This window comes from Dicentrarchus labrax, unplaced genomic scaffold (genome assembly GCF_905237075.1).
Source record: "Dicentrarchus labrax unplaced genomic scaffold, dlabrax2021, whole genome shotgun sequence".
Classification (NCBI taxonomy): domain Eukaryota; kingdom Metazoa; phylum Chordata; class Actinopteri; family Moronidae; genus Dicentrarchus; species Dicentrarchus labrax.
The window spans coordinates 12,541,554-12,565,809 of record NW_026136713.1 but is presented as its reverse complement, the minus strand read 5'-3'; the positions used below and the strand labels follow the sequence as shown (position 1 = coordinate 12,565,809).

The 24,256-nt window shown below is 41.5% G+C and overlaps 2 protein-coding genes across 3 annotated transcripts; one reads left to right on the top strand and one right to left on the bottom strand.

The window, feature by feature from the left end:
• The first annotated feature begins 632 nt into the window (after positions 1 to 632).
• Positions 633 to 14,646, top strand: atp7a (ATPase copper transporting alpha). 2 transcript variants are annotated; one of them, XM_051419249.1, is made up of 24 exons: positions 633 to 910; positions 2,280 to 2,410; positions 3,558 to 4,062; positions 4,690 to 5,472; positions 5,645 to 5,857; positions 5,940 to 6,103; positions 6,355 to 6,516; positions 6,685 to 6,761; positions 7,496 to 7,718; positions 7,808 to 8,041; positions 8,166 to 8,257; positions 8,748 to 8,875; positions 9,314 to 9,468; positions 9,559 to 9,693; positions 9,912 to 10,106; positions 10,291 to 10,473; positions 10,602 to 10,815; positions 10,974 to 11,120; positions 11,263 to 11,405; positions 11,674 to 11,877; positions 12,141 to 12,258; positions 12,351 to 12,453; positions 12,581 to 12,858; positions 13,098 to 14,646. In XM_051419249.1, the coding sequence occupies exons 2-23, from the start codon at positions 2,291 to 2,293 to the stop codon at positions 12,852 to 12,854; spliced, it is 4,572 nt and encodes a 1,523-aa protein (XP_051275209.1). In that variant the 5' UTR covers positions 633 to 910; positions 2,280 to 2,290; the 3' UTR covers positions 12,855 to 12,858; positions 13,098 to 14,646. The 2 variants fall into 2 exon arrangements, with proteins under 2 accessions (XP_051275209.1, XP_051275208.1); XM_051419248.1 differs by having other exon boundaries at positions 12,581 to 14,646.
• Positions 14,647 to 14,727: 81 nt separating this feature from the next.
• On the bottom strand, positions 14,728 to 24,083 carry sfxn1 (sideroflexin 1). Its single transcript, XM_051419271.1, has 11 exons — positions 23,975 to 24,083; positions 22,006 to 22,175; positions 20,647 to 20,817; positions 20,414 to 20,512; positions 20,220 to 20,295; positions 19,790 to 19,875; positions 19,486 to 19,613; positions 19,289 to 19,338; positions 18,976 to 19,025; positions 17,733 to 17,780; positions 14,728 to 17,534 (listed from the first exon to the last, which is right to left on the bottom strand). Exons 2-11 carry the CDS (start codon positions 22,167 to 22,169, stop codon positions 17,438 to 17,440), a joined length of 969 nt encoding a protein of 322 aa, XP_051275231.1. The 5' UTR covers positions 22,170 to 22,175; positions 23,975 to 24,083; the 3' UTR covers positions 14,728 to 17,437.
• Between the last annotated feature and the right edge of the window lie 173 nt (positions 24,084 to 24,256).

Here is a 24,256-nt window from a genome sequence, read left to right as displayed (position 1 = left end):
CAGTGCTCCTCTGGCAAGTCAACAAGGGGCTTCATCCGTCCAAGCCAAGTTTATTATCCTATTATAATGTCAAATGTTCATGTCACACTGACCCTAAATGTGACATAAACTTTGCCCTGGTAATAAAATTGGAGGGTGGGAAGACCTGCACTCTGTGTAAAGCGCCCCCATAAGGACAATTAGTGTAATCTTTCAGTCCTGATGTGCCTCTGGTTATGTCAGCCTGCAGACTACTGATCATGTTTCTCTGACACATTGTGGAGCATACAGGATGATGACAGGCGGACAATAACTAGTCAGTTGCAAAAAAGAGGGGGAATAAACCTATATTCTGCCAATGGAGTCAACAAGGGACAAAGGGAGGAAACACATCCCACTCAGGTTCACCATTCACCTCAGGACCAGTCCTTAGAAAACCCATTGTAGTAAACCTACCAAAAATCATGACTAATAACGTATAACGCCTAATTAATAAACTCTTGACACTGTAAACATAATTGTGATTTGCTGTTGCAGTAATAACAACTGAAGACTACACGGGAGTAAACACAGCCTGAGAGGTTAAATTAAGGCCAACTTTACCTAATACCGTTGCTATGGATACATCCATTGCGCAGGCTCCGCCCCTTGGCGCTGACGCGGCCGTGTGGAACCCTCACGTCAGTCACGTCGGGATGAGAAGGAGAAACATAAACAGCCTCACAGAGTTGAGTTTTCTGCCAAACCGGGGAACAAAACTATCACTTCAGCGCTCCCCTCGCAGTCAGGACGATGCCCCGACGTGTCCGGTTCGCTGCGTGTAACGTAGGGTGAAGAGAAGAAGCTAGCCAGTTAGCCTGCTAGCTCAATTATAGCCTGATAGCCAACGCCAGTAGCCTGTAGCTAACTAGTTTACTTCCCTTTGAGTGAGGTAAGACTTAACTCTAGCTGTGTTTTCACACACGGCACATATTCTTTTCTAGTAGGTAACGTTAAAGGAGAGATTAGTTTTCTTGTGAACTCATCAGCTGTTTAGCAACAAGCAGTCGGCGGCCAACGTTTTGGTTGTTAACTTTAACTGACTCATTATTTAGCTTCAGCGAGCTAGCTCACTGTTAGCTGCCTTAACCCCAGCTAAATGAAATCCACCTACTCAGTTATTAAAAGTCAAACAACCAGATTGTTTGTAGATACCACTACGTCTGTTTGTGTAATTTAGCTAATTGTATTTGATGGGTAACTGCCTTACTCTGAACGAGCATCAAAACATTTTTATTGACTTACTTTTGGAGGTTTAATAGTGAGTGACTGACATTTGACTGATATTTGATTTAATTTTCAGAAAAACTTGTGTTTTTATAGTCCCATATGACCGAGATTGAGAGCTTAGATGACTTTGGTGTCGCAAATGTCTTTCAAAACTCAAGAAGAGCTAACAAGTGTCATATTTCAGACAAACATTGATTTGATAGTTAAGTGACAGCTGAGTTGGCACCTGACCACAATCGTTACAGAGCAGCAGCACTACCTGCCTGTTCTCCTGTAATTGTCTGTTTTATGTTAGTGTATCCCTGAAATGCAGATTAATGTATTTTTTAAGGAATGTGACATTAAGATTCAAGATTTAGTCTGTTGTTTCTTGACAACAATAGGTTGTTAACCAAATTACTTAATCCAAGCATGGAAACACGATAACCTTCCTTTGTGGTTTTACATTTTCTACATTCCTGTACATCTTGTACAAAGAAACATTGTTCTGTTGTGTGAAGGTGCCAGTAGTGGAAATTATGGTTACAGGTTATAGGATTTGTCCTTTTGTTTGTTTTGTGACCTGCTTTCTTTAAGTACTATACACCTTTTTCCCCAGTCATGAAACAGTAAGGTAATCAAAGGTGTTACCAATTATACTAATTAAGGTTATGTTCCTTTCGGGGCAAACAGAGTCAGAGTGCTGCTATTGTGTAGTTTGGCTGAAAGACTAAATGGAACAACCTTATTTTTTAAAGTTTTATCATCAGGGCAAAGTTTGATGTCAGTGTGACATGAAAATGTTCCATTATAATTAAATTGCAATTTATCTTCTCATTGTGGCTGCTTGTCCAATTTGTAATAAAAAGCATCCTGTTAACTCGCCAGAGGAGCCCTGCTTTATGTGTGGGGTATGACTTGTTTCATTTGTTAACTAAAATGTGAAAGATAATTTAATTACTTAAATTCAATTACTGTTATTGTTACCAATGATACTAATTAAGATTTCTATATGTTAAGCAATAAATGTTGTTGTTTTTGTGTCCTTTCAGACGAAGCAATCATGACACAGAAAGGCAATCTGTGTTCAGTTTCCCTCGGAGTGGAGGGTATGACTTGTGGCTCCTGCGTCCAGTCCATAGAGCAGCGCATCGGGTCTCTCCCTGGAGTGATGCATATAAAGGTTAATGCAGTCTTTACAAAGACACAAGAACACTTTATTTTTTCATGTTGAAATAGAGTTTTTTAAAATTTGCTCACTTAAAGTTTCTGAAAGCACCAGTTGAATACAGGATCTGAAATAATGAATAACATTGATGCTTTAGCAATTCAGCATTTTTACATTATGATATTAACCAAATGATCCTGCCCATTTAGGGGAACTGCGATTTGATTAATTCCACAGTCTTACTCCCTCAGGACTAGCTGGCCCAATTTACAACCAAGTAACATTAATGTAGCCATGAGAGATAGCTAAATGGCAGTAGTTGTGGTCTGCTGTTTGGTATTTATTGTGTGTTTACCCCTCAGGCTGAGGTTAAATGAGAAGATAACGTAATAGTGTGTTACAGATTGAGCTCTGCCCTTTGCAGAACTGTGACAGCTGGTCGATATGCAGCCTGTACCCACAGGAAATGGCATTTGTGTCTTAGGAGAATTCAGTTTCTGGGCAATTTTAAGTTAATTCATATAGACATGATCTAAGAGGAGTGAATAGATTTTTCTTGGTACAACATCGTTTCATTCCTGACCCAGTCTCTCATTCCCAGGGTAAAGGGTTAATCCAAGGCACACTCATTTACTACTAAACCCCCACTGTGCTTTGTAACTTATGGCTCAGTCAAGTGATCCCTTCAGTGTGTCACATGTTTCCCTCTTGTTGAAGAGGAAGCGCTATGGGTCATCATGCTGACAGAACATGCTGTGAGCTTTTTTTTAAAGTTGCATTGTTAAGACAAGACAGATTCGCAATGTGGCTGTAAAAGTGACATTAATGAATTTTCTTTGTACAGTTTCTAAATTAAATTGTTAAAATTCACGACTCCACAATAAGTTATGGAAATTAGCATTCTGATACAAATAACATATTGAATCCAGCACTTGGCCAAACAAAAGTTCTTAACAGTCTTATTGGCTTATCAAAGTGCTTTCTACAGTTTTATCAGAAAATTCTACATAAGAAGGAAAGCCACCTGCGACACCTTTTTTATTTTGATAGTTAGTAGCCAGATTATTTGTAGAAGAAAAGGCTAGTTTAGCTGAATTTATATTATATATTTTATTATGTTATATTTCCTTCTTTAACCCGTAGCTTGACTTTTATTTTGTAGGTGTCTTTGGAGCAGAAGAATGCCACTGTCATATTTGACCACAACCAACAGACCCCAGAGTCTCTGTCAGAGGCCATTGAGGATATGGGCTTTGAATCAAGTCTGTCAGAGTCCAGCACAGCCATACCTGTTTCTACAGATATCCAGCTGATCCCCACCTCAGACCTGACTCCTGCAGCCCAACAAGAGGCTTTGGAGAAGTTATCCCAGATTCAAGGAGTGCTGGATGTCAGAGAAAGCCCGGCCCAGATGGGTCTCACTATCACATTTGTTCCATCCCTAACTTCTTTGCAGCACCTGACTGAGGTGGTGGCCAGCATAACTCCTTTGGAGGTCTCCACACCCAGCAGTCCAGAGCAAAATGACCCAACCGTGTCCCCATCTCACACCATGGGAGGCGGGGCGGCACTCCTAAAGTTGCACGTTAAAGGAATGACCTGTCACTCCTGCACCACCACTATTGAAGGGAAGATTGGAAAACTGAAAGGGATTGAAAAGATCAAAGGTGATGTAGTTGACTTGTTCACAAGCTTGTGGTAGTCACGTATTACCTCACTGTCTGAGCAAGAAGTGATGTTGTAACACAGTTGCTGCACATCCTACAGATAACAGGTGTCCTGTCATTGTCTATGTCTCCGTATGTTCGCCACAGACAGATTGCTCAGTGGGATCTGACTGTGACTCATGAAATCCTTTCACGGGTATTGTTGTAACCCGTAGTCAGATAGGATTATGTTTGCTGAGTACAGGAATGTCAGCTGCACGCTGTGTATAACTACATTGTTCCAAAACGAATTTAGCATTTCCAAAGCTCAAATATTGTATCCTCATGACACAGTTTTAATAATATTGACAATGATAATAATCTTTATTTGTAGAGTACTTTTCAAAACCCAAGTTACAAGGCAGCAAATTAGAATCAGTACATTATAAAACTATGTGCATAAATTTAATGTATGCAAATCTGGACATAAATCTTGAACTTATTTTAATGGATTTTAAGTTAATATTTAATGCTTAGTTGATTGATCACTTCCTTTTCTAGTAAAATATTTGCTTTTTTTTTTTTTATAAAGTCCTTTTATGCTTTGTGTTTTTATTTTTAACTTTGTCGTGTCTTTATACTCTACAGTTGTTTTGGAGACGCAGAAAGCAACAATCGTATACCTGCCTTACCTCATCACTGTCCAAACCATCATCGACCAGATTGCTGCGGCTGGCTTCAAGGTGTTTGTCAAGTCCAAGCCTCGCCCCCTGCAGCTGTCCCCTGACGAAATTGAACGTTTTGTTGATTCTCAAAGACCAACTTCACCAACCATTTCTTCGCCTTCTACATCAGAGGAGACAGAAATCTTCATAGACACAACACTTACCATGCTCAGGGTAAAGGGCATGCACTGCCGTTCGTGTGTAGTCAATATCCAAGACAATATCTCTATGCTGCCTGGTGTCTCCTCTGTTGAGGTCTCTCTGGAGAAGGAGAAGGCCTCCATCTGCCACGATCCTCTAAAGGTCACAGTGACTCAGTTGCAGCAGGCAATTGAGGCGCTGCCTCCAGGAAACTTCAAGACTCAACCCTGGGACTCCTCTGGCCCTCTCAGTATTGTATCCACATCGCCCACGCCTGCCTTATCGTCGCCTCGGCTTGCAGGAGCAACCCAGGCCAAACCTGCAGCCTCACAGCCTTGTTTCACCCAGCCTCTGGCATCTGTAGCCAACATTCACATCGAGGGCATGACATGCAATTCTTGTGTTGAGTCCATCGAAGGCATGATCTCCCAAAGGAAGGGAGTGATTTCAGCCCAGGTCTCTCTGGCTGATCACCGGGGGATCTTTGAGTATGATCCCCTCCTGACCATGCCAGAGGAGCTGAGGGAGGCCGTAGAGGACATGGGCTTTGATGCCTTCCTACCTGGTGAGAGGATAGATAACGTCAGATAATTTAATATTAACTGCTTGTAGTCTGAAGCTTAACTGTGTTGCCTCTGGATGCTCCTCAGCCAGTGGCGGTACTTAAACTGTGAGGTTGAGACATCACTGCAACGTTTTGATTTCCTTTTTTAAAAACTATAATTTCTTGTCCACAGAGACCAATTCTCTGCTGCCTGAACCAAATCGCAGTCTCTCAAAGTCTTTGTGTGTAGCACCTGTGAAAGATACAGAGCTGGAAAGTTATATACACAAAGAAACCCTAAAAGGACACAATGGAGAGACGCGCTCTAAATGCTACATCCAGATTGGAGGGATGACATGTGCTTCCTGTGTGGCAAACATTGAGCGAAATCTCAAGAATGAAACTGGTCTGTAAAATATTTAAGTTTTCGTTCAAATGTGAATTAGACAACTGTCCTTTCTTTGACAAAATCTTAAATGTTGTTGTAGGTATCTACTCCGTTTTGGTAGCACTAATGGCCAGCAAAGCAGAGGTGTCTTATAACTCTGAACTCATCGACCCTGTGAAGATAGCAGAGTGTGTGAAAGAGCTTGGCTTCAGCGCCTCTGTTATGGAGAACTATGAAGGCTCAGATGGAAACCTAGAATTAGTGGTGAGTCGACCTTAAAGGTTGTATTGACATTATGTTTGTTGTATCAAGAAGACGAGACACACAGTTGTTTATTTCTACAATATGAAATCCGTAAGTGAACATTACCAGCACTAGTTGAGAATAATGTCTAATGCTCGCAGCCTCCTTTTTCAGTAGATGAAATGAATCATGTCTGTTCCTCACTTCAAAACCCTCTTTAATATATTTTTGTCCCTCTCTCTACTTGACTGCTCCTCTTCACCTTCTTTCAGGTCAGGGGAATGACGTGTGCCTCTTGTGTTCACAAAATCGAATCCAGCCTCATGAGAGAAAAGGGAATTATATATGCCTCTGTTGCCTTGGCAACCAACAAAGCACACGTTAAGTATGACTCTGAAATTATCGGGCCGCGAGACATCATCAAGCTGATCGAGGTATTATTCCTGTCCCTGTCTGTAATTTATTCATTTGTTCAGTTATTTTTTTTAGCAATGTTTGTATTTGCGTGTTTTGTTTGCAGGATTCGTGGAATTTAAATCTTTGCTACATGACCTTCTTTAACATGATGGTATGAAATGTGATCAATTGTTTGTTGTTTGTAGAGTCTGGGGTTTGAAGCATCATTGGTAAAGAGAGACCGCACTGCCAGTCACCTGGACCACAGCAAAGAGATACGACAGTAAGTAGCATTTTGTTCTCGTGCACCAAGAACACGCAGGAGCCCCTATTTATTGTTGTCGATCAGTTTTAATCCGTCTCTCCAATTCATGTGTCTATGTGGAAAGTGTGTTATTGGATTTAACTTGAAGCCCTATGATTTTTTTTTTAAATAAAAAAATTGTAATTATGACTCAACAGTTTTTCCTTTTTTAAAAAAACAAAAAAAAAAAAAACTTCTGTTTTTAAGTCAGCTGCTAAAAATGTTTGTACAGAGGTGAATACTCCCACACTTAACATTACTCAATGGATTCTGTTATTACAACACTCGGTTTCTCTTAATGGACGTCACAAGAAATTGAGCGTTGGCGGGACCTTTAGTGTCAGAGGACATTAAGTGTTGTTGTAAGAAGACATGTTTAAGGATACAGAGAGTCTCATGTAGACTTAAAGAACTCCAGTAGGGAAATAATGTTTTGAAACACAGTAAATATATGTGGGAATAGGATGGAAATGAAGGTTATGATTTATTTTGTATCTTCTTTTTAATACTTTATATAGAAGCATACTGGCACAGATATGTATACATATGAATGTGGGTTTGTTCAGCGTTACATACACTGTATATACAGTATTTGTGGGTTGATGTAGTGATGAAGAATCCCTATGTACATTTACTTTGCCCTCTGAAAGGAGACTTAATACAAAGATCACATAATGAATCAGTTTCTAACACAAATGTCACTGCTCTCTAAGGTGGAGGAAATCTTTCCTGGTGAGCCTGATTTTCTGTGTGCCCGTGATGGGCATGATGACCTATATGATTATCATGGACCATCAGATGAATGTTTCACATCAGCACAACACCACAGCAGAGGACCGCAACCTCTACCACTCTGCCATGTTTTTAGAGAGACAGCTGCTACCAGGCCTCTCCATCATGAACCTCCTCTCCTTCATCTTTTGTGTCCCTGTACAGGTAAATCAGAAATCTGGAGGATTTAAGGAGTCTGAATGAAATCTTTACGGTTTAGTGAATGCACACTTTTCTGTTTTTCCTTTCTTTAGTTTATTGGTGGTCGCTACTTCTACATTCAAGCCTACAAAGCATTCAAACACCGATCTGCCAACATGGATGTGCTAATAGTTCTGGCTACCACCATAGCCTTCACCTACTCACTGATTGTCCTAGTAGTGGCAATGGTGGAGAAGGCACCAATCAACCCAATCACCTTCTTCGACACGCCGCCAATGCTCTTTGTCTTCATCTCCTTGGGACGCTGGCTGGAACAGATAGCCAAGGTTTGTCTCATTATCATTTTCACATTTAATGTTCTTTTTTTAAATGTTTTAATGCTCAATCTGACCTGAACTGAATTTATTAGTCACTTGAAAATTGTTTTCTGCTCTGCTTTCTTCCATCCAGAGCAAGACATCTGAGGCTTTGTCCAAGCTGATGTCTCTACAAGCAACTGAGGCCACAGTGGTCACTCTCAGCAGTGATAAGTCTATTCTAAGGTAGTCGTCGTTCTCTTTGCTCATTTCGTTTACAAAAACCTTTCATATCTTTAGTAAGTTTTAGATAAGATTATAATGTATCTCAATGTTTGCAGTAGAAAGGTCTAACCTGGTGTAACAAACACTGCAAAAACAAGCTGCAAGTGATTTCCCACCGTAGGAATAGCACAATATTTTGTCAATTTCAACTGGGGTTGAGATTTAATCTCCCCTTTTTTAAAACCCCACCAGCCAACCATAAAATATAATGTCATAGTTTGATTATGCAGCACTGTCCAGTGTCTAATATGTGATTTTAAAAAAAGATAGTAGTTGTCTGTTTTTATGTTCGTCAGATAGATTTTTACTTTAAAAACATCGTAAAATAAAAATGGAAATATTATCTTGATCTGGCACTCAGATTTCAGAAGTCCTGTTGAGAAGTCTAGTATTGAATGGGCACTGTATTAACAACAACATTTACATTGTTGGACATCCATGTGTGTTCCAGTGAAGAGCAGGTGGATGTTGAGTTGGTGCAGAGGGGCGATGTGGTGAAAGTCGTTCCTGGAGGGAAGTTTCCGGTAGATGGGAGAGTTATTGAGGGACACTCCATGGCTGACGAGTCTCTCATCACAGGTTGGTCACAGTGAGTGAAGGACCAAATATCAATTAGTATTGATTAATGGCTCCTTATCACTAATGTGTAAGCAGTAGCAGTAACAACTGCAGTTGAAGATCTGATTTTTGCGCATACTTTTACCTCTCACCTCTTTTTAAAGCACAAGAACAATTTGTTTGACTTTTGCTTTTTATTATTGCATTCTACATGAGATTCTTCATAGTAAATAGTTGAAATCTTCAGTTTCATGTGTTCTGTGTTATCTACTGTTGCAATGTTTATCAGTTTTTATCAGAAAATAATTTTAGAATTGAAAAGATCAGATTACCAGGCCTTGCAAACATTATTGACAAACAAATTATCATTTGAGTTGTGATTTCTGCCAAAACACCAGTATTTGCTACAGATGGCTCCTGTTTTTTTGCTGCTGACCAGCTGTTGCTTTGTGACTGCAGGTGAGGCCATGCCAGTGACCAAGAAGCCCGGGAGCTCTGTGATTGCAGGCTCCATTAACCAGAATGGCTCTCTGCTCGTCAGTGCTACACATGTTGGCATGGACACCACGCTGTCTCAGATTGTCAAACTAGTGGAGGAGGCTCAGACTTCAAAGGTAGATTATGTAGTTTGAGATCTGCATAGTGTTTACCCGGTTTGATGGTATCTGCTCAGGTGTTTAACTTCTGACATTGAATTTTTTTAGGCTCCCATCCAGCAGTATGCCGATAAGATCAGTGGCTACTTTGTACCCTTCATTGTTGGCATATCCGTCCTTACGCTGATTGCCTGGATCTTCATTGGGTTTTTAGACTTCTCTCTTGTGGAGAAGTACTTTCCTGTGAGTCTTCTTTTGTATCTTCATATCTGACTGTACAAAGCTCCTATGTATAACATTAGGGAATTACATATATTCCTTTTTTAACTGATTTTTAAAAAGTTTGACATGACTAAATGTTACTGCATCTGATTTTGTTTCTTTATTATTATGTAACTTTCTTTTCCTCAATGAAGGCAAACATGAATGAATGTGAAAGAAGGTACATTTTCTCCCTGCAGGGTTACGACAAGAGCATTTCCAGGGCAGAGGCAGTGATTCGCTTCGCCTTCCAGGCCTCCATAACAGTATTATGCATTGCCTGTCCCTGTTCCCTTGGCTTGGCAACCCCGACAGCTGTCATGGTGGGCACAGGGGTTGGAGCCCAAAATGGCATCCTCATAAAGGGAGGAGAGCCACTCGAGATGGCGCATAAGGTGTGTTAATGATTAAATTCTGACACCCCTGTGTAGTCAGCCAATTATGTAACAGACCAACTGTCAATTTAAACACATTATGAAATGGTTCTAGTTACACAACCACATTAATCTAGATACTATGATTCAAATTCAGCCTGTTTTGTATTTATTAATTCATATCATGTCTCCTTTTAATGGGCAGGTCCAGTCGGTGGTGTTTGATAAGACTGGGACCATCACATACGGCGCTCCAAAAGTTGTCCAAGTCAAGATAGTTGTGGAGGGGAACAAGATGCCTCGTTCCCGACTGCTGGCCATTGTGGGTACAGCTGAGAACAACAGTGAGCACCCTCTGGGAGCAGCTATCACCAAATACTGCAAACAGGTTGGTCGCTACCTTTAAATTGAACCCCCACGTGGTCTGCAGCTGGTCCTTGTCTCGGATCACTAGTCCACGATTGGATTGAGATTTGTAGAATATTATATTAAAAATCAATTACTATCTGTGTGCAGGAGCTTGGCACCGAGTCTCTTGGTGCGTGCACTGACTTTCAGGCAGTGCCTGGCTGCGGCATCCGATGTCAGGTCAGCAACACAGAGACCCTGCTGAGACAGGCGGACAGCGACAGCGAGGATAACAACCAACGCAACAGTGTCCTTGTCCAGATCAGTGACACCCGGATGTCCACCAGCTCCCATCCACTCATCATGGACCCACAGCCACTAAGTATGTTGGGAAATGTAGTCCAAACTATATTCAACAGAAATACTGGAAAGTTTTTATTTAGTCCTTTTTTAATTATGAATTTTAGATAGTGATACAGTCACAGTAAATGTCTTAATGTTTCCTTGCTGTTGTCTAACCCAACATGTGTCTATGGCTAGGCCTCGTCCAGACAGCTACCTACGTTGTCCTGATTGGCAATAGAGAATGGATGAAGAGGAACTGCCTGCAGATCAGACCAGATATAGATGAGGCCATGATAGAGCATGAGCGCAGAGGACGCACTGCTGTCCTGGTAGCTGTAGACAGTAAGTAGTACTGTTCTCTTTTTTTTTTTTTATCCATTTACCATAATTTCCTGATGGACTGCTGAGAGTTATGTTCTTGTCTAAAACTTATGTACAGGAAATACTTGTTATCTTATTGTTATGCACTTCAATTTCTGCATAGATCTGCTGTGTGCAATGATAGCCATCGCAGACACAGTGAAACCAGAGGCTGAGCTGGCAGTCCACACTCTGACCAACATGGGTCTGGAAGTTGTGCTGATGACCGGAGACAACAGCAAGACAGCGCGAGCCATTGCTGCTCAGGTAAGGACAGACTGTCCATGTAGATGATAAAAAAAAAGATTAATTGTTGGTGTAATATCTTTGACTCAGTTGCTGGATATTGTCAATATATAATAAACATACAGAAGAGCGTTAGTACCGTTCTAAAACTACAATGTTGCATTTGTAGGACAACACACACCAAGATATTACCAAAATGTTACCGTAACCATACTTAAAAATACAGTTTTTAGCCATATTGCAGAGGTGTAACATTTTGTGTATTGTGGTTTGTGTGTCTCTCCCACAGGTGGGTATCAGGAAGGTGTTTGCTGAGGTCCTGCCCTCCCACAAGTTGGCCAAGGTGGAACAGCTACAGCAGGCAGGAAAGATAGTGGCCATGGTGGGTGATGGTGTCAACGACTCACCTGCTCTTGCCATGGCTGACGTGGGCATCGCCATAGGAACCGGGACAGATGTGGCCATAGAGGCAGCAGATGTGGTGTTGATTAGGGTGAGAATTTTAACTTGGAGGTATTTTTTATTTTTTTATTTCTGCCATGAATTGAAGTCTCTGCTCTATAGATTGGCTATTTTTGTAACATTATAGATACAGTGTGAAACACAGAATGAGGCCCAACATCGTATACAACACAGTGTCATGATATATTAGCCATGATACCAAAACTCAAACATATGGTCCTGGAGGATGCAGGATTTCAGTATATGATTAGAGGACATTTTTATATAAATTGTCTTTCTTTCTCCTGCCTGCAGAATGACCTCCTGGATGTGGTGGCCAGCATCGACCTCTCTAAAAAGACTGTCAGGAGGATCAGGATCAACTTTGTATTTGCTCTCATCTACAACCTGGTTGGCATTCCTATTGCTGCTGGTGGGTGACTGCAAAATATGTATTCAAATGATGTCGTCACATTGACAGTGAACACACACAGCTGTAATATTAGCCTGTCTGTCTGTCTACAGGTGTATTCCTTCCCATTGGTGTGGTGTTACAGCCATGGATGGGCTCTGCTGCGATGGCGCTGTCGTCTGTCTCTGTAGTTTTGTCCTCCCTTCTACTCAAATGGTAATGAAATATTTAAGCCTTTTATTGAAACCTTTTCATCTGTGTGCTTTGTTTTTCTCTCTCTGGAGTACATTCATCTAAACCTTTTGTATATTCCTCTCTCTTTCTCCCTGTATCTTTTGTTTAGTTACACTAAGCCCAGTGCTGAGAAGTTGGAGGCCAGAATGGGCAACAACTGGCGGCAGGGCAGCCTGTCCAATGTCAGCGTCCACATCGGCATGGGCGAGATGCGTCGCCCCTCGCCCAAACTCAGCCTACTGGACCGCATTGCCAACTACAGCCGCGCCTCCATCAACTCCCTGCGCTCCGACAAGCACTCACTCAACAGCTTGGTGCTCAGTGAGCCCGACAAACACTCACTGCTGGTGGGGGAGGCGCACTGTGAGGAGGAGTTTTGCTGAATACGTAAGGCTCACATAGGCCAGCAACAACTTTTGTATACTGAAGTAGACAGCAACTGCATTTATTGAAGGCTAGGCCATGCTAAGCTGAAAGGGTTACATTGAATAATGGCCCATCCGTCTGCTGTAGGTGCCTCAGGGCAGCACTGTTGACTGTTGAAGAAAGCTGACATGCCCCTTGTTTTCTTTTAGCTCTAATCACATGCACTCAAAAAGATGCGTGCGTGATTTCCTCTCTTTCAGTTCCAGACTATCTTTTGTTGAGGTCACTGCCCTCCAGCACACACTTTGAACCAACCCTTTGATCCTCCGACGTGCTGGGTGTGTGTGTGTGTGTGCAGGGGACATGAAGCATCTTCAGAGCCTTGAAGCAGGTGCCCACATCCAGGAAGCAGAGTGATGGTCAGCTCTGCCACTGTGGGCATTTGCCAGTACACTCTTTAACATCTATCCAAAGACATTTAACAGTGTTGCTTAAGAGTGGACACCACAGTTATATTTCCACTAATTTTCCTTACATGGAAAATTCAAATAACACTGATGTATAATTATATTCCAGAGTATTTATATTACCCTTATTTATCTTTTTTTTTTCCATTATATCTTATGTGAAAATGAAGTTGTTGAATCCAAATGCCTATATTCATTTATATCCTATAAATCTGTAAAAACTGAGTAAGGTAAGGCATAAACACTCAGTCAATCAAAGAAGTCTTTTGCTGCAAATAGGTTTTTTTGTACAGAACGCTAATGGAGTGAGTTGTAAATGTCAATTTTACACAAGTGCCAATCGAAGTGCCACCTTGGCAAAGTCCAACACATTCCAAAGATAGCACTGTACAGGTTACCTTGGACTTCATGTGCACAAAGTGTGAACAGAGAGAAGGTCATCGACTCAAAACAGAGACCTGGAGAAGGTCGACTGTGAATGTTGACGGCAACTACAGAAGACTCTTGGTCATATATTACTGTAGTTGTGTCGACCCTCTGCGTCTTTGGTTAATGATACAAGATGTCCGTGAATGAATGTGAAAGTTATTCGCTGTTAAATGTAAACAGAAGTTGTTACATGGATGACATTGTTTGTCATCTTGTGAAGGTGTTGCACTGTGATGCAATTTAAGAAAAGGCCAAATTGTAAAAGGCATTTGTGTTCTGTCATTGTGCTACGAAAGATGTTACTGTTTGTAAGAATTTCTTTCAGTGATGCAAACCTTTTTTTTTTTTTTTTTTTTTGTTCATATGATTCACACTGTTGCACTTCAACATGATCAAAGAAACATCTTTAAACCCAGGGGAGCAGGAAACTCAGCAGGGCTGAACACAGCTGTGTCCCAGCAGTTCCACCAAACAAGTTTCTCCGACCCAAATGTTGATGTATTCAGTAGTTTCATGAAGATCACATTAGGTAACTTGAAACATTTAGATCACAGTAATTACATCTTGCAATCGTAGACTGTTGAACTTTTTCTCCTGTAAAATTATTACAAAGATTGTTTTGCTGTGTGAAATGAGGAGATAATCACTACACTCCAGCGATTCCGTAAACCTTTGTGTCTAAAGCTCTTTAATGATGGTGGAAGGAGCCATCACTTTGTCCTGCCATTTTCCCATGATGCATTATCTTCTGTAGCTGTCAAAGCTGTGCGGAGTGCATTTATGCCAATCTGTTCTGTAAAGATGCCATAGAGCTTCACATCTGTGTAGTCAAATGAAGCAAGTCCATGTTTGCAGTCTTTCATAGTTGCTATGAACATTATGTGCCTTGGAATAAAACGCTTTTGTAATGTCATTCGACTGTGTTTGGTTTAGTCCAGAAGATGGCGCTGCGGAGCTGTCGGCTGCACCAAAACATGGTTTAAAGACCCAGACACAAGATTTCATCAACTTTATTTCATCCAGTTAGTTGAAACATCACTCCAGTGTGCTGCAAAACAATCAAATACCATTTTTGTCATAATATTCTTTTTTAAAAATATTCATTGTAATTAATGCAAACTGTAAATGACTTATTCCTCTTGAGTCGATTTGTATCGCTTTGGCTGTAATGACATTTCATTGGATTTGGTAGATGGAAGCTTGTGAACATTATTTTTAGGGAGTTAATTTATTATTTGTGTTAGTTTTCATTAGATACAGTCAGAGGTTAATGGAAATCAGAAATAATGCCTACAACAGGGCAAGGTTCGTACTTCTCATCTATTCTTACTCCCTCACTGATCAAGGATGCACTGAAAATCATTGTGGTCAGGAAACTGAACAGGTTTAACAAATTCTAAAAATGTGCAGCATTTGAAATATGTTACAAGGTTTGTGCTTTCCTGGACTAACACACCGCAAACAGCTGTACTTGGAAAATGCTACATTCAGTTACCTTGAACACTAGAATAACAAACTTCACTTCAAACCAGCTAGGGAACAGCTCCAACTCCAACAAATCTCTTCGGAAACACTGACGATCTAAAGTAAAGTTACTTGTACAACAATATATGTAAGTAGATTTACATTATATTAAACATTAAACACTACAGAAATTACACACCATAATGAGCAAAAAATGCAATTAAATCAAATCAGTGTTCACAAGTGTTTATCGTGTATTTAAATTTGACATGAAAACATTTATTGGGCCAAATGATTTAAAGAAACTGGATCTTAAATTAGTTTTTTAAGTTTAAGTTGGTTGAAGATTTGCTTCTTTTGTTTTGTGGCTTCAAGTCCATCTTTTTTTTCCACTCTCGTCCCTGATTTTCAAAATGTCCAGTGATAAATCTGGCACCTCGCTGTACAGTCTCTGTGGTGTAATATTGGCCTGGAATTCAACTCCACACAGTGAAATACAGTCGCTGTAAATGTGGCACTCAAACGCCATCAACTCTCTACACCAGCAGAACAACATGGCTGCCTTCTGGATCAACGCCACCTGGTGTCGGACCCACACAACACAATTTACACTGACTGTGTTCACACATACCAGACAGGTTATTATCATCTGAATACTGACTACTGCGGGACAGGAACAGAACAAAAGTTACGACACCTGCACCTGCTTTATCACAGTTATGTGACAGTGTGTGCTAATGTAACTGTATGTGACAACTACATACATATTCCCGACTTCAAGGACAAAATATAAAGAAATACTGAGCCAGAGGTTGTTTATGATCCCATATTTTAACTGGGAACTTTCCTCAAACTGACCAGGTTGCAGGTCAAAGTAATCCCGTATGCGACACTGAATTGAAATGTGTAGTTGTTTGTTAATGAGTCCACAGAGTAGGTTCATAACGGCAAAAGTCTTATTTAAAACACATATTGATCAGATGGATCCATCTCTATATTTCCATGCCTTAAAAAAATACTATCTTGAGAATGTTTTTGGCATTTTTTCCCCCCCAATACGAACATCTATCTAACATAGACTCCAAATGTATATATTAATGTACTCTAATACCTCAAAGACAATATGATAAAACTGCCACATAAATCTAAAATGTCTGTTTTGTGCGCTAATACTCGAACCTCTTAGGGTGCTGCATTAAGGTACAGAAGATGGATACCGTAAAGGTCTGTGTAAGGCATGAATGAGTTGTTGAATTTTGGTGGTATCAAATACTGTGATCATGAATATCCTGGATTAACTATTAGAGATTAGGGATTAGGTAAGAGAACCAGTGTGAAATGATCATTAATAACACTTTGTCACCACCGCTCAGCTCTCCTGAGTGTAGCCTCGGTGCAACTAAATATACAGAAACGTTTATTTTCTGTACATTATGGGTTAAATCCCATGATGCCCATATGAGGAGTGGTTTGTTCATGCATGTTTGGCAAGCAGAATAAATAGTATGATAAACACTGATTAAGACATCAAATAGCACCGTGTCGGCCCATCAATAGTTGCCACCATCATAGCATCACATTTTATAGGGTGGATCCCTGGAGAATTGTTTTCAGATCTATGATTAGATGTCAACAGGCCTCACTGAATGTCACTCATTTGGCAAAAACTGAATTAAAGTGAATGCCATTCTTTGAAATAACATTGTCAAGAGTAGGAGGTCGCAATCGTTGATGAGGTCTAAAAAGATGTGAGGACAGATTTGGCAAATTCATGAACTGCAGAGGTCTTTGACTGGTGAATTATAATGGTGAGAAATAAGCAGAGTACCAACCTCGTAGGTAGGAGAGAATGAAAATGGATTTTGGTGGCGACATACGATCGACAAGTCACCAACGTAAAAAAAATAATAAAAATACTGCACAGAAAGAAAATGTCCACTTAAAACAACCTTACACGGGCCACTGTACAGTATCTGTCATGACTAACTTTTTCATCCGGCCCAGTCAGAGAAAATCTTCTCTAGCAGTTACATTAAAATCAACAATCACATTGACATAAGCAAACATCTCGTCACAAAGAGACTGACTGAGAGAGGGAGTCCTCGGATATCCATCTCGATTGGTGGAAATGAGGAGACACAAACTTAACTTTGGCACACTGAATGAGGAGGGCTGGCAGAAAGGCGAGGACTGAGCCTGCAGCTGGGTTATGGCAGTGTTTGGATGAGGGGGCTGCACGCTCATAGCCCTTTGTTGAAGTAGACCCTCTCCACTCCTGGGTGGTTGGCCCGGATTTTCTCCTGCAGCTCCGGCTCCAAGCGGCTGACTGACATAGAGCTGGGTCAGGGGGAGGGATGGGAGACATGCAGTGGTTAATGGGTCAAATGCATATACTGTATGCGTATTACGCAACTTATCAGGCGGACAAGAATCATGCAAACTCTGCACATTTTCTGCTAGGGACAAGGTGGGGCTCTGTGGCTATGACAGACTGGTTACTACTACCTCAGTGTCAACTTTGAATGTTTTACTCACCTCTTCTGAGGGAACAATGCACAGCACAGCGGAGTGGCAAACACCAGGCTGAAAAGAAACACAGATCTATGAAACAAACACCTTCCAGTTCCAACAGCTGTGTGTGGCTCATTCTAAGGCAACCAAAAAACAATTATTGTTATTTTCATGCGGTTATACACTAATAAAAACATACCTATGATTATTACCTGCCATATTCTGCAAATAGAGACCCCTGAATCTTACATACTCCCCCCCTTTTTTTTTTTTTAAGTTATTTTTTGGCCTTTTGTTGGCTTTATTGATAGACAGCTGTAGAGAGACAGGAAAGGTGGGGAGAGAGAGAGGGGATGACACGCAGCAAAGGGCCGGAGGTCGGATTCAAACCCGGGCCGCTGCAGCAACTCCGTATATGGGTTGCCAGCACTACCAACTGAGCTAACCAGGCACCCCGTACTGACCCTTTAAATAAGACTGAGAGTCTACAGCCTTATAGTATGTCTGAGGTTGTACTCCTGATGTTTAGCAGTTGTAATGTTTACCATGTTCACAATCTTAGTTAAGTGTGTTAGCATACTAACATTTGATAATTAGCTCAACACAAGGATAGCTGAGGCTGATGGGAAAATATTTGGCCATAAACCAAAGTATTTATTAATTTTAACTTTGACCTGATGATAGCGTTAGATGGGACATTAAGGGGTCACCAAAGTTATTATAATCCTGAGGGGACCAATGTATACTGTCTCATGACATATCGACCACCTCTACAACAGGTCTGCTCTTGTGTGTGTGTACTAGTTGGCAGGATGTGCAGCTCAAATCACTGCTGGACTAAAGGAATGATTGTAATGGGTCATTCTGAAGTCAAAGGAAACTAAGTGGAGATAGAAGAACATCAGCAAAAAAACCCATGGGAGGATATGTGGACAGTCCTTTAGAGGAAGACAGGACAGAATCTGTGGCATGTTTGAGAACTGGCACACTTTACTGTTAATAGTAAAAAGTGTGGAGCCCTTGAACTCTGGCACAATATTGCAGTGAGATGAGTTGAGAGAGCAGTGTGATGCTATCTGGGGAACTAACCAATCTAATGAGCACATTCCTTCTTGAGGGATTTCACAACAGCTTGAACAGCGACATTTAGAGTCACATAAATCCTGGCATTAATGACATTTCGTATGCTTGTTGTAAGAAATTAGGTTGAAATTTCAAAGGAATTCCACATGGGCGCTTATCAGGTGGGCCATCTCTGACAACTCACCAGAATCCCACCAAGCTGACTTGAATAGGTGCACTCATCCATGGGAACTTCTGAAAAGACCAGGCAGAAAAAAACGAATGAGGGGCACAAAAGCAATGGTGAATTCCCATACTAGAGTGGCCTCATGTCCTCAGCGCTTTTCATGCCTCTGATGTGTGATTGCTAAAAGAAAACCGAGTGGCAGACGCAGCTTGAGACATGAGGTTCCCACCATTTAACTTAAACCTCCATGCTGTTGCAAGTTGGTGTTGAGTATGTTCCTGCAGCACATGTAATAAAATGCAAAAAATATGCACAAAAAAAAAACTCCTACCCTCAGGAAGGCCTTCTTCTCCAAATGATTCATTAAAAACGGGGGGATAGCTGAAAAGACATAAAATATCACCGCATAATGCATTTTCAACTAAGATTGTAGAACACATAACAAAGTTGGTGGTTTTAAACTTGTATTTTGTTTTCATCAGGTGTCTAATGGGAGTGATGACACAAATACTGATATGATATTCATACCCATTCCTGGAGAAGCCATGAGGATTCTGGAGACCACAACCTGAGAGATAGCCTGCTGTGCAGCTTTTGTCGACTCTCCTAACCTGTTATCGTTCTCATCTGTTATGGGAATGCCGTGTTGAAGTTCTCTAAAGACACGGAGGCAAAAACAGTGTTATCCAGTTGACATTTTATTACGTCTACCTTTTAATCTTTGTTATCAGGGCCATTTTTCACCATTAGTATTGTCTTCTCAAGGTCAAAGCCATTGTGTATCGCTTAAAAACGATGAGGCCCTTTGCTTATTGCTGCATGTCCTCCTTACCTTTGTCTCATCAGGGGGATGTTGATACAGTTAGCAGCAGCTACAGCAGCAAAAGGGACAAATCGTCCAATCAGGGGTGAGATGTGCTACAGCAGGATAGAGGAGGCACAAAAAACAGGAGGGAAGAAATTATGTAACCTGATACCACAACCGATGTAACCTTTCAGACTAGTGGAAGTCTGACGTTACTGCAGGTTATATTTCAGATGCTATGCATGAAGGCTTTTCTACCATCAGGACATGTAGTAGCACAAAGTCACTATAAAAGCTTGCAGGAAAACATGCTGATACCAGGGCATGACCCTGTAAATAATACGGCTCCACTATGACAAAGAGACTATTTGTGCGTAGCTAACTTGTCAGCACACCCATGCGGCTGAGGTTGATACATTAAAATGAGGATGTAGAATGGGGTTAGATGAACTGATACCTTTGTTAGTGCATTTAGTCCTAGAGCGGTGGCAACTGCCCCTGTGGTGGCAGACACATAAGCTGTGCCAAGCTGACTGCAAACAAAAGAGTCACCGGTCACATCACGCAAAAAAACAACTGTCCACACAAAAACGATTGAATTAAAGGGTTAATATGAGCCAGTGTCGGTGCCAAAATCTCTCAATCCCTTACCTGACTGTGATTGGGGCGTCGCCACTCCTGTTGGTATAGTTGACTATTGCGTTGAAAGACTGATTGATCCACTGCCAGAGCAACACGGCTGGAGTTGTTCTACAAGATCACAAACATTAACCAGGACACAAAAGAAAAGGTTGTGTTTTATCAGCGTAACTGTACAAAGAGTTAAATGTATAAGCTTGTTTGTGAGTGTATCAAAGTGATAATTAAATTCTACAAGTTCTTACTTGTAAAAGGTCATCATGCATCCAGTGATCGTCATGTTCATTGGAACCTGCGCTGACATGCGACCAATCAGGATCATCTTCTCCCCAGTGTCAGGATGGAAAGCGGAGTCGAAAATATATTTGGCTTTCCACAGTTCATCTTCTGTGAGTCCTGGGGAGACTATACCTTGCCTAAAAGACAGTAAAAGGTTACATTTAAAGGGCCACTATTATGCTTATTTCCAGCTCTTTATTTTTATTCTGGGACTCTACTAGAGTAGCTTTGCATGATTCACAGTTATCTTACACTGGTCTTTAATGGAGCCCCCACAGTTCATCCTCTGTCTGAAACAAGCCGTTTTAGCTCCTGTCTCTTTAAGGCCCCCCTCCCTATGAGCCCACTTTTGCCTGATTGGCCAACCTCTGGAAGCTGACTGAGGGAGAGCAACCAAGTGTGAACCTCTCCTGACGTCACCCATCGGTTTGTGGAGTACCGTTTTGAAGCCTCGAGTTTGGCATTATGGTTGTCGCCATGACAGTTTGTCAGAGAGAGTGAAGGTGAGGTACTGCGAGTTAAGCTGCGCTCACTGGCTGCGCAGCTTCGACTCGTCCGTAGATGAAAACAATGGCAGCTCGCCTGATCGCCCAAGTTCTTGTATTATAGCTAAACATTACACTAAAATATGTTTCTGAAACATAGGCGAGAAATAGGCCTCGCAGTAAAATAATCTTGATTTGTATTTGATCAGCACTGCTTAGTTTGACAGTTTAATCTGAGTTCTGTCCTTTGAATGACTTATCAATCATAAAGGTAGCAATGCCCAAAGCATACCCTGCTATACAGTCTATTTTACTCTAAATGGACCATAATTTCCTAAAATAACATTCTGTTGCATGGAAGAAGACTTGACACTAGCAACTGTGACCATAAAATCATTAAGAAACTGTTTACTGAGCTAATAAATCCAGTGAGAAGTCGGCTCATTTCTCCATAAGACTCCATTGTATCTGTGTTTTACTGCAGCCAATGGAGCTTCCCCCTGCTGGCCATTACACAGAATACAGGTTTAAGACAGACCTGGAAGCTCTGTCCATGTGAGCGCCACCTCTCATCTCCCCGGACTGGGGAGTGTTGGGGCTTATACCTCTAGTACACAAACTTTGGACCGCTGGGAGCGCCGATGCTCCCGAGCTCTCAAAAAATAGCGCCTATTTACAGCAGTCTTTACAAAGCCTGAGAGTTTTATAAACATTATATAAACATTACATAATTAATATTAATGTAAACATTAAAACATAAATAAGACAGAAGATACGAGAAAGTGTGATATGTCCCCTTTAAAGCTCTGAATACTTCCTGATACTGGTGAACTGCTTTACCTGTACTCAGTGATGATTTTGTGTGCATGAGCTAGTTGTTCGTTGGTGAGGAGGATGTTCCTGGGGTCTGTGACGGTGAAGAAATGTTTAGCCCGACCTACAAATGTGCTCTGGTCCCACCGGGGCTCCTTGATGTTTATGGAAGTGGATAGTTCTGCTGCCATATTTATCTGTAGAAAACAAAGTATAAATACAATAAATCATATCAGAAAACAGTCAGCATGTAGGAGTAATGCTTTAAGGACGTTCAATCGTCGTCTTCTAGAGTAAATGAATGGAAGCAGGAATGAGAATCAGAGACAAACATGCGGTGCTGTAACATTAAGGTCTGAGTAGTAGTAATCTAGAATAAATGTGTTTATTGACTGCGTTGTATAGAGCTGAGATTGCTGGATTCCAGAGATTTCTGGGCCCTGAGCCTAACTTACCCGGGAGTAACAGCCTTTTACTTCTTGTTTTCTTTTGCAGACACAAGTCAGAGAAGGAGGACTCGTAAAAATAAAGCCCCCTTTTTTCTGTACGTCCATTCTGCTTATTCAGCATATTGTTGCTATGGCGATGGCTGACCTGACACAAGGGTGTGAGGCACTAAATTGCAAAGGCCCATTGGGCACGCACCAACCAACACCCCCCCAGAGAAAGCAGTTCTCTGAGAGCGACAAAGCCCTTCTGCATGTGTGAACAGTGAAACAAAGTCTTTATTATTTGTAATCAAGCAACTACAAATTGTATCAGGGGGAAATGAGCAAAGCCGAGTAGGTTATGCAATATTTGGGGTTTTATTATCACTACCACTGGTGAGTATTTCATTCAAACTTTTCTGCATTTATGATTTCTCAGTCCTAAACCGGATAAGACTGGCCACTGAGCAGACACTGCACTCAAAAACATCAGCACTGTGGATGTGCATGCAGCATGCTCACTGTGTGTGGGTCCATGCAACCCAGTCTGATCTGGTTTTTTTTAACCATTTCATGGTTCAAGACGGACTATATTGTATGGCACCAAGGTGCAGCAAGTATATGCAAGGATCTGCAGCAGCATGATGAAACTCCACCTGAAATTGCACCAAAGATGGCTGCTGGGATTGGCAAGAAAACAGCCAAATCTCGTTTTCAGGCGACTGTGGCACGCATGAGACGTGCTGTCTCTTTAAATTGAATTAAACTCCACGGGGCTCTCACGAGATGACAACAAAACACCCCCCCTTTCTCTGAACTTATCCAATAAACCACTAAATGGCTGCATGAGCTGGTTTGAGCAGAGGTTGCAGGGCACTTCTTGCTGTTAATAGCACTGATACAATCCTTAATGAGGGTGATATCGGAGGTCTGAACTTTGGACTGACCTTTGATCCATACACCCTCAACCGCTTCTGCCCTCTCTCTCAACCAATCAAAGGGGGGCCTGCGTGTCTACACATTAACCAGCATCTCTTCACAATCCAATGTATCACACACACTAACGCTGCAGGCAGCATCTCATTGCAGATGTTTTAACCTTCATTTTCCTGTGTGCCTGACATCTTTTACACTGTGTAAAGCTGGTGAGTGGTCGCGGGGGTAAACACGCTCTGTGACTGGATACGGTTAATTGTCTCAACCCGACGTAGACCAGTCAAATCTGGACTGTAACTGGAGGTGCATCCTCCGGAGCAGAGCGATTAAAAAAAAAAAACCTTCTCACAAACAATAGAAATCCAAGTATTAGCATTTTAACACGACTAATTGGGCACGACATCTGTCCAACCCCCCCTGATAATGATCCAGCTGTGCGCCCCAGATTCAACTAGTATCAGCCTGCCACATCCACACAGCCACACATCCACCAGGATGTCTCAAGGAGCCCAAACGCGTCTAATGACAGTTTCTCTTTCACTCAGACACACAAAGTGCAAGCTGCTTGTCTCCATGTCGACGTCTCGATTGATCCTTTACAATAAAACCACTGATACGGACAGGTTACTTACTGCACTGTGGGCTCCGGCGGTCCGCAAGAGGTGTCCCTGAAAGGCTGCAGACAGCTAATTTTACATGCAGCAGCGTCAGCACAGCGACAGAGCACAAAGAGCCACATCCCCCCAGTGTCAGGAGCCCCGCTGACAAAATAAAAGTCCTGCCTCAAAGCAAGCAGTGCACACTGGGAAAGACTGGAGTTATAACTATAGGTGGACAATGAGAAATACCTGGAAATGCATGCTTCTAGTTTTCAGTAAAACAGTAAAAAATAAAAAAAATCTTTAGGGAAACAT

Coding starts and splice junctions, on each gene's coding strand:
- atp7a (XM_051419249.1), top strand. CDS start 2,291: ATGACACAGAAAGGCAATCTGTGTTCAGTTTCCCTCGGAGTGGAGGGT. Junction 11,121..11,262: donor TGTCCTGGTAGCTGTAGACA/GTAAGTAGTACT, acceptor ATTTCTGCATAG/ATCTGCTGTGTGCAATGATA. Junction 11,878..12,140: donor CAGATGTGGTGTTGATTAGG/GTGAGAATTTTA, acceptor TCCTGCCTGCAG/AATGACCTCCTGGATGTGGT.
- sfxn1 (XM_051419271.1), bottom strand. CDS start 22,169: ATGGCAGCAGAACTATCCACTTCCATAAACATCAAGGAGCCCCGGTGG. Junction 19,026..19,288: donor AGAAGAAGGCCTTCCTGAGG/GTAGGAGTTTTT, acceptor TGGTCTTTTCAG/AAGTTCCCATGGATGAGTGC. Junction 17,535..17,732: donor GCATTGTTCCCTCAGAAGAG/GTGAGTAAAACA, acceptor CCCCTGACCCAG/CTCTATGTCAGTCAGCCGCT.